The sequence below is a fragment of the Phalacrocorax carbo genome, chromosome 8, assembly GCF_963921805.1.
Source record: "Phalacrocorax carbo chromosome 8, bPhaCar2.1, whole genome shotgun sequence".
NCBI lineage: Eukaryota > Metazoa > Chordata > Aves > Suliformes > Phalacrocoracidae > Phalacrocorax > Phalacrocorax carbo.
The window spans coordinates 4,725,646-4,735,824 of record NC_087520.1 but is presented as its reverse complement, the minus strand read 5'-3'; the positions used below and the strand labels follow the sequence as shown (position 1 = coordinate 4,735,824).

The window sequence follows — 10,179 nt, the reverse complement described above, 5'->3', positions numbered from 1 at the left end:
AAACTCAGGAAAAGTAAATAGGACAACCATTATGGTGTGGGTGTCATTCTTAAATACTGTGTAATGAAGTTATAAACAATAAAAATTGGAAAAACATCGTCACACTTTTTTTTATTATTTCTCAGGTTAAGAATGTTCTGCCTATCCTTGTTGAAATCCAGAAGGGTGTACAAGTCAGAAGAGAACTTATCTGTTGTTCAGAAAACTAATCTTTATTCCACATGTATCCTAAATGATTTTAAACAACTGGCCCAAATCATAAAAAAAATTAGCAAGACCTGATTATAATGAGACATTTCTAGCCTTATTTCAGGTTATTTGGGGTTACAACTCTCTGAGAATATAACCAACCTTCCTTTCTGGTTTCCTGCAGGTTGGGAAACAGCAATTATAAAAACATGCATCGAAGGCACACAACCCTTCGGGAGAAGGGCCGGAGGCAGGCCATCCGGGGCCCAGCCTACATGTTCAATGAGAAAGGCACCAGCCTGACTGCAGAAGAGGAACGCTTTCTGGATTCTGCAGAATATGGCAACATTCCCGTTGTGCGAAAAATGCTGGAGGAATCCAAAACCTTGAACTTTAATTGCGTCGATTATATGGGACAAAACGCCCTACAGTTAGCTGTAGGGAATGAACATCTGGAAGTGACGGAGCTCCTCCTCAAAAAGGAGAATCTCGCGCGAGTTGGAGATGCACTTTTGTTGGCCATCAGTAAAGGATATGTGCGCATTGTAGAAGCAATATTGAACCATCCAGCCTTTGCACAAGGACAGCGTCTCACACTGAGCCCCCTTGAGCAGGAACTGAGAGATGATGATTTTTATGCCTACGATGAAGATGGTACTCGGTTCTCCCATGACATTACCCCTATCATACTTGCTGCCCACTGCCAGGAGTATGAAATTGTTCACATCTTACTTCTAAAAGGCGCACGGATTGAAAGGCCACATGACTATTTTTGCAAGTGCAATGAATGTATTGAGAAGCAGAGGAAAGATTCCTTTAGTCACTCTCGATCGAGAATGAATGCCTACAAAGGATTAGCCAGTGCTGCTTATTTGTCTCTTTCCAGTGAAGACCCTGTCCTTACTGCTTTAGAGCTAAGCAATGAATTGGCCAGACTAGCCAACATTGAAACTGAATTTAAGGTAATTTGCCACTGTGCCTTTTTCCTTGGGCTGAACTTGTTCAGGGTGTTGTATGTTTTACATGTTTGATCAAGTCTTGGTTTGCCATTTGAGGGGGTGGGGAGGAAACAGAAGCTACAGAAACTGCCAGGTGTGTTAACTACACACAGATGCAGATCACTGTGTATTCTCCAGTTAATAAATATTTGGAACTGAATATTGCATATTAGAGCAGAGCCATCCTTACTCAGAGTTTTTATGTTGCACGCTGTGATTGCTTAGTACCTCTAGTTTGCTGCAAGAATAAAAACTAGATTATTACAAAAATGGATACTAATTTTTTTTTAAGAAAGGTAAGTCTTTTTAATTGAGCCATGTATTTTAGAGGCAGAACTCTAGAGTTTAATTTAATGGCTAAAGAATCTAGTACATCTAAGTTCTGTTACAATGATAAGAGGTATAAATTAAGCAATTTTGGTTCTCTGTAAAATAATTTAAATTGCATTGCATCTTAATGGTTTGGTAGTGCATCTGTATATGATGAATTTAATGAAAAAGGAGGCAAGAAATGCTCAAGAGATTGTTATGAAGTTTATTATCACGCCAAACATAACAGTGGGACTTGCAGAACTCTCTTACAAGTTATTCAAGATTTCCATTATCGTAATGAGTATGTAAATATCCAATGTCATTTGCATTATTTCTCTAAATCATTTACATGACTTAAACAGCGTTGTCTCCCTTTCTAAAATAAATCAGTCATGAAAACTGCTCATTTTCAGTGGCTCAGTCATCAACATAAGACTGTGTTCTGACTTATGACTATTGTGCAGCTATGATCGCTATCAGTGACACTGGGCTAATAAAATCTATGCTGTGAGTAAACTGGGGTAGGATGCCTGCCAGAAATCCATTATTTTTAATTTAGAAAACTATTCAAGTGTTAAAGCATCCATTTCAGGATTAGTAGCTACATGTTCTCCAAATAAAAAGTGAGAAGAAAGCACGTTCTCAGGCTATTGCCTTTGAAACGCTGTAGTGTCTCTAACAGGAAAAATATACCCAAACCACTGAGCTCTTTTGGCAATAAAATGAGGGGAAAATCTTGCAAACTCTTTTTACCCGTGTGCATCAGAATTGCAAGGACAGGACACCATAACTTAAAAGGGAGTTTTTAATTGCACGGCATTCAGTCCTGGTGAAGCAACCTTATTGTGTTCGGTGAATCTGGCTGCTTGAGTGAGGGCTACTTCAGTGGGAAAGCGCTGGGGCTCACACCCACAGTTAACAACATTTATATCTCATTAATGTTCCAGATTCTTTTCGGTAGAAAAAGATATGTTGTGTGGAGCATAAGCAGCCTCAGTGTTGCATGCCTGTCAGTTCTGATAAAATCTATTTCTACCAGAATCCTTCCTTTTGTTCATGGAGCTGCCAGCATGGTCTAGGCTGGCACTGGCAGGTACATGAATCCTCCAGGAGCAAACAAGCAGTTAAATGTTAAATAGTCTCATGGCGGTTATGTCTCCCCAGCATCGGCAAATGGATGCGAGTAAATCAATACCGGAAAAATCATTAGAAATCCTTTGGTAAATTATTGTATTTCCAGGAAGGCTTTCCAAGTTCATTGATGTATTGGAAGGTTCTATGCCAGACACATCTATGCATGTTGGCAAAGTACCTCAGAAGTACACATACCACTAGTTTACTTCAAAGTTGTCATGGTCCCTTGATATATTAATACTTCCAGAAATAAGAAACATCTCAAGATTATAATGTTTTCTCACTTAGGAAAAAATCAGATGTATGTATTTCTGCAGAAATATTTATTTTTATTAACACAGTCAGTGTTGTGGAATAGGTTATTAATGAAACTAGAGGTTTTTTTCACAGAACATGACATTTTGAGAATTCAGTTCTAAAAAAGAATGCAATTGCTAAAAATGTAGTTAAGGAGTCCACAAATAGTGAAAATTTATGAAATTAGACAAGCTCCAGAGGACTTTTTTTTGTGCCTTAAACTAATACTTTCCCTAACTTTTTACCTTATTGCTAAAGTTCTGTAATTACCATTGGTGCTTAACCGAGTTATAAAATTATCACCTCGGATTATTTCAGAATAGTAATTCATATGAAATCTAGGCAATACAGTTTTCAGGAGGTACAAAAAGTCCTTGAAATGGAAGGACACGAGTAAGATTTTAATAATGTAGGTGGACAAATAGTAATTAAGGGTTAGATAACCTACCTCTGCAGAAACTCCTAGCAAGAGCTAATTAAAATACAAATGCAGTGCCTCTCACCTGCTGCTTGCTGCCCTAAATCTCTTATGCAATAATGCTGTTCAGCACATCAGACTGAGGAGCGAGAACATGCACTACCTTGTTAGAGAACATGAAGTTTTTTAGGTGAGCTGCTTCTTTGTACAGATATGAAAGGTGAAACACAACAATGACGTGAACAACTTTAAAGGAGAGAAGTTGCATTAGCTGTGGTTGGCCAATGAAGACTATTAGGTGAAAATAACTTTTCCCATTCTTTTTTTACAGCAGCAGAAGCTGATTAGATTGTTCTTACCCTAAATTGCTAAGATTCAGTCATACACTGCAGTTCTTCAGAAATGTCTTTGCATAAGCACCGCACATCACAAAGCAGTATGGGAGTATTATTAAGGTGAAAATGGGAGTCTGGACATATGCTAGATCACACTGCTGGCCTTCAGCAGCCTTTTTGTTGACCAGTCAATAGGTCTTTAACAGCAAGAATAAGTGTTCTGGCTATCAGGTTGGAGTGGATAAATTGCCCTATTGAACTCCTTTCTTGATGCATTGGTTGTGGCTCAAAAATAAGGTCAAGACAACCAGCTACTATGTGGCTTCCCCCATGCTGAAGAGAATAATAACAGTGGAGGCTTGGAGCTGGAAGAAAGAGGGGACCTGTCAGAGCCGATCAATGCCGATGGTTTTATTGGAGTAGACAGTCTATTGGGGTAAATCAGTGCTTTTTCACTGAAGTTTAAATGAGGCCACAGAAGATGAGGATTTGTCTCAGTATTTAGAACAAATATATAGTTTGGATCAATGTTGCCGTGCCATTATTTCAAGCAAATGTCAGCTTTTGCGGTGCTTACTGGGGGGCAGTGGGGAGGCAGTAGAATAATGTTACAATCATATAGAGATAATTTCATTTCTTTCCCTTAAATTCTCTAGCATCAGTCTTGGAAAAAAGTTTTCTTATCAATGGAAGAAAACAAATGGCTTTGAAAGATGTAGCCCAGTAGTATAAAAATAAATGATCTAACCCCCAAAATCCCCCTTCCCCAAAATAAGATGAAAAATATTTAACTGGTTGGTTCTACTGAAAATACTAGTGAAGTGATTGCATTAAATGTGCTGGCAACGAGCCTAGAAATGGGATGGCTGGGAAACCCCTCAGAGGTGGACTCTCGAAATCTCAGAAGATAATTACTTGTCAGAGTCACTGTGCGTGGTTGTGGGTCTTTATGCAGTGACAACCTTCCATAGTGGAGGAAGCCCGATTTGAAAAAACATCCTTAACTCAGTGCTTTGCCATTTTTTGTATAACCAATTTTGAAAGCTTAAAATTAAGAACCAGTTCATGACTTTCTCATTCTTTTCAGTTTTCACTGTGTTTAAAAAACCAAACCAACAATCACTGGAGCAAGAGCAGTCTGTATCAGGGGCCTGGTTTAGTCCACTGCATTAGGCCCTTGGTCTGTATTGCCCTTGGAAAGAGAGAGAAAGAGCAGGGAGTCTTCCTCCCTTAAGGGACTAGAGGGATCCTAGCTCTGTTAGGCTGAAGTTATTTGTTTTCTCCCTCAAAACAGCTTAATATTTTAATCACTGGCCTAATGGCCATTTTCTACCCCTCACAGAAAACAAAAAAGCACATTAATTTTGTCCTATATTTCTGTTTTAATTTTAGTTTTTATTTTTAATTGAAATAAACCCCTTAGTTTCCCACCCGGTTGTGCCTACAGTCTGCAGAAGCAAGGTCACTAATGAAATGCCATCTTGGAATTTAGGCAAATTATAGCTTAATGCCTCCCAATCAGTCTGTATATATGTCATACTGTGTTAAGATATTTTACAGCTTCTAAGTAGAGCTGAGTGTTAAACACAGCTGACTATAAAAGGAGATTTTAAGCATCTGAAGCTACTGGGCCATGCTGTGCTTTTACTCAAATTGAAAAAAATTCTGTGTGCCCTCCCATTTCTTTCAAAGTTGGTGGACACTCGCCCTGAGTCATGAAGCACATAATCTTTCTCTTATCAACCAGTATATTCTGCTTGTTTTGCTCAGGCAAGTGAGCTTGACATCACTTCTAGTGTGAATGACAGCCAGGATTTGTCCACGTGAACAGGTCATCACCCATGAGCCAGGCTGATGAGAGTTGCTCCTCTCTTTGGTCCAGAGAAATCGATCTTCCTCATGTCACGTTGGTGCGAAACAGTGTGCAGATGTCTTCACTGTTACCAGCTGTCCTCAGCCTGGTGACTCATTTGTAAGACTGGAATATTAAAAGCAGAGTCAACATAATCATTTTTATATGTCCATCGAACCCCTTAGGAGGTTACATTTCTAGCGAAATGCCCTTGCAACTGTCTTTAAGAGCAGCACTAGGCCTCGTATTACAGTACACATCCTGGAAACAATGAGTAAAATGCAGAGTAATAGCTCTGTTTATTCCTTTTTAAAGCTGCAACTGTGCATTCCTGTTTCTGGTGAGATCCCACTCTGCACCCGGGTCTGTTTTACAGCTTTGCATACTCTCACAATAGACTACGTGCTTGTGTATGTCAGGAATTGTCTTTGTGATGAAGACAATCAGCCAATTCATTCCGTTTAGCAATCCAGGCATATTAAATTATAGAATCGCAGAGGAGGCTATGAAAATATCTCACTAACCATAAGTGGTAAATAAGATCTCAGCTCCTGTTGATTAAAATGTTACTGAAGGCATGATCAAAGCCACCACCTGGAAGACATATGGTGCGTGGTCTTTGTTTATCTGTCTACCAACATTGTCTGTTCATTTACTACAGCGTAACATGTTTTGTTTCTAAATTGTATGCCTCTTGCTGTCACATTTCTTTTAACTGTTGTGCTTTCTCTAAAAAATACCCATTGGGATCTAAAAGCAGACCCTAGCCGTGAGCCTGCTCTTGCATGCAGGTGAGCTTTGTGTCCAGGCTCAGCTGGCTGATGGACGGCAACTGGCTGCTATGCTATTTGTGGGAAGAGACGGCTTGTGTGGCAGCAAGTCAAATGTGTCAATGCCTAGAGAGATATGCCTGCTAGGAACTGCTTGTTGTTTTGTTGGGGCTGCAGTAATGTAAAACAGCTGAGGCTCAAATCCTTAAACTCCCATGACGCTGAAAGAGTGGCAAAACAGCCCTGGAGACTCAATGATTTCTATCTGTTAGGGATAATCTGGCATTCCTGCAGCACAACTCTTGCTCCAGTAAGTCAGCCCCTCCTTTTTGTACCTAAATATAAGTTGTTAACTTCACAGGATGTGCTTGGCCTAAACCTCGTTAGAGAAATGGCCTTGGAAAATTTTCTCAGTATTTCTGGCTTTAGCTCTGCAAATGCAGAACTGGGAGCAGATCCTGCACTCTGAGGATGACACTGTACTGCTGTTCCAAAGCGATAAGCACTGGTACATCTGGGTATATCTTGATGAGAAGCTGCAGCTTTTTAGGGTTTGTGGCTCTGGAGCGTTGAAGGAGACCTCCCAACCTCTTTGTTTCTCAGGCCACCTGCAAATCATGGGCGTTGCTGAGGATAAATATGTCAGAGATCGTAAACTTCTTCCTTTCCCCATATAGATTGCTAAACTTGGTGACATTTGATTTAATGAAATAAGTCTAACTCTTCAAATATAAAATAAATACGGGGATTTATTTTAAAATCTGTAAGAAAACAAGATATAAAAAGCATGCGAAGGCCTAAGAAACCTTGGGAAGAAGAGCTGACTGCAAAAGTTGAACCCTGTTGTCCCAGCTGGGAAATATTTTGGCATGAAAACTACATGCTGCATGGCATTAAAAATATCATTAGACTATTGCTCTTTGAAATGAGTGATAAAATAATAGGAAGGGGCAGAAAACATTGGGAAGCAAAGTAGTAGGAAGGGGAAATATTTTGTGAGAATGGAGGAGAGCAGTGGAAAGTTGGAAAGAGAAAAATTCTTGAAAGCCCTCAGGCTGTAAACCAGTAAGGCTGCACTGAAGGACTCTGCTTCCTACCCAGCCTGAACAAATTCTTAGCCTTGTTTGCTGTCAGGACTGACTGTTTGGAGGTAGCCTCTGAAACTCATCTCCCACTAAAAAACAAAAAAAAGAGATTGTTGTGGCAACCTCCTTAATTAGCCTCATGAACACTCTGGTAAATCAATCACTTAATTTTTCTGCTGTGACCCATACTTCATTGAGTGATCCTTTTACCCCTTCATAATCTCTTGCCTCAACACACTCTCTGGGAGACACCTTGTTTCTGATATGTCTGGGAACACCTTTTACGAGTCATATTTGTATTTTAGCAAGATGCTTTTTGAGGCTTGAGGCTTTTTGTCTGGCCTTACTTCAGGCTTTAAGTTAATTTTCCAGAATTTCTGTTTTTTTCTATTTTTTTCTTCCAGGCAGGGCTTGCACTTTTTAAGAAGACATCTTTTTACTTGTGCAACTTCCTTTTTCTCTGGTGTTTCACTTTGCTAGGTTTTAGGAAGAGAAGACAGAAGGGAATTTCAGAAATCTGGCCTGGTAGGCAGAATATATTCACTCCCTTTTACTACTGGTTTTATTTTCTCCTGCACAAGTATCATCAATCTTACCTAGTTCCTGTTTTGAAAATTAAGCCTCACCATTATAAATACTTTTGAGTATATGAAAGGTCACTATTCCCAAGTGATTTTCTCTCACACCAGGTCCTCGACACAGCTGTGCTATTTCTCCTCCTGTGAGTTTTCTGACAACCACTCCAAAAAGCAGCAGTTTGGGAGTGAAAACCACCTCTTGCCATTGCATCCCTTTCCTCTGCTGCCTCTTGGGACTCTCGTTGCTAAATTTCTAATTGAGAGAGGAGGTCACTGGGCTATTCAGCTTTATCCCAGATTAATGCCTGATGACACTAGGCTTTGATGTGGCTGGGCCAGAACATTCCTTTCAGACCCTTTTTGTGTTGCAATTTATGTTCTAACTAGCTTCTCTGTGTCTCCTGGTTGCTCTGTGTACCTTTGGCTTCTCCAGGGGAAATCCCTGCTCCCTTTGAAGCCATCTTGGTACTTAAAGCCAAAAGGATGACTCACGTTTTGTGGTTTTAATCTAAATATGTATGATCTCTGAGAAAGGACAAAAATGTATACATCGCTAAATGCATTTCCTCTGCTAGTGCAAAGTCAAAAGAGTTGTACACCTCTGTAGAAATGATGAAAACTGCTATCATAAAAATAGGCTAGTAATCTATAATATTTGTTAAAGTTTTTTGGATATGAACTTTTCCAGGTCAGTCTTTAATGAGAACTTTTTTTTTTTCTTAGAAATGGGGTCAGTGGTGTGGTTTGGTGGTTTTTTTAGGCTTAAAAAAGACATGTTTGTTCTTTTCTTTTTAACTCTCACCTAAAAGACAATTTTCTCTACTGCCTTGAAAACATGTGTTTTTAGAAGCTACAATTCTTTTTCTCAATTTGCATTTGTACAAAATAATGCATAAGTAGGTACAACCAATTATCCAACTCATAATACAGAAAAGAATCAAGTCCAATGAAAGCAGGAAAAAAAATTCCTATTATTAACATTGTAACTTATTGTTGGAACAAATTAGGTATTAAAATAAGAGAGGAAATTAAAAATGATCATGGAAATAGCTTGGGAGAAGAAGAATATATTTAAGCCTTGTAGCGAAATTTGTGTTGGGCTCACTGAGTGGGACTCACTCTGCACATAAGGAACTCATTCACCATGCTATTCTTTTTCAGAGGCAAATCCACTAATAATAAAAGCAACATTGGATTTGTCTTGAGAGCTTAATTAATTAATTGCAGATATGTTTGCATGAGTGTGTAGCAGAGACTGTGGAAAATGGTTGTAGAGGACCCTCCTGACCTTCAAAAAAAACACCCCACTTTGAGATTCTTGTATTATTCTCTTTAAATATTTATAAATTAAGAAATATCCTCTATGTTTTGAGAGCTGTTATTGCAAGTGCTCTTTCTATGTGTGTTCTGTCATTAAATCATTTTCTGCCTGGCACATTGCCCAAACAAAATGGTTTTAAAACGCTGCATAAGAAGAAAACCTCCAAAGCTTTTCAGAGTGGTTTAGAACTGATGCCAAAGCTGTGGTGCCTGGAGCTGTCTTGAAAAAAAGTGTGTATCTGCGAATGCGGAGGTATGTTAACATCTGTCTATGTCTATTCACAGCAATGCAGCGCAGTAGATGCTGTGATTCATAGTGAAAAGTATATCTCAGCTATCTACAACTCAGGTCTGCACCTGGATAAAATAAGACCACCATTCATGAATGTTGTAACTCTAGTGACAGCACTAGCCTAGTCACATAAAATTGGCCCCTGGCCACCACCTACAAGGTCATTTAACCTACTTTATGGATGATTGAGTGACATCGTTGTTAAAATCTCCCAGCTAACGTTGGTCAAAAAAGAAAAATAAATCCTCTTTAAAAGTTGACAAAATACGTTCTGCAGGAAAATGCTGTCTTCGCTTTCCCAGAGAACAAGCCCATGTCTCTCTCTTGAAAGAGTGGAGGGGAAAAAGGATTCTTTCAACGCATCAAATCAGAGACAATGCATCAGCGTAAGAAATCTTAATAGTTTAATTATTGCCTTAGAGGTTTTGCTGCCCTCAAAAGATTGTTTGGAGGAAATCTTGGCATTTGGAGATGGCAAGACAGAAGCGACCCTGGAAATATTTGAATCTCCCAGAGAGTACAGCTGATATACTTTTGTTTCCCTTGATGCTACTGCAAGTGAGGCTTTTGACAATGCCAGTCTGCACACCGTCAGTGCG

General features: G+C 39.3%; 1 protein-coding gene across 3 annotated transcripts in view; it reads left to right on the top strand.

Moving 5' to 3' along the window:
- The first annotated feature begins 380 nt into the window (after positions 1-380).
- TRPC7 (transient receptor potential cation channel subfamily C member 7) overlaps positions 381-10,179 on the top strand; it is a 72,547-nt gene continuing 62,748 nt past the window's right edge. The window contains exon 1 of one of the 3 annotated variants that reach the window (XM_064458108.1): positions 381-1,151. In XM_064458108.1, the coding sequence (XP_064314178.1) occupies positions 399-1,151 (753 nt within the window). In that variant the 5' untranslated portion in view covers positions 381-398. The remainder of the gene's footprint in view (positions 1,152-10,179) is intronic. The other 2 variants (XM_064458107.1, XM_064458109.1) reach the window with 2 other exon arrangements.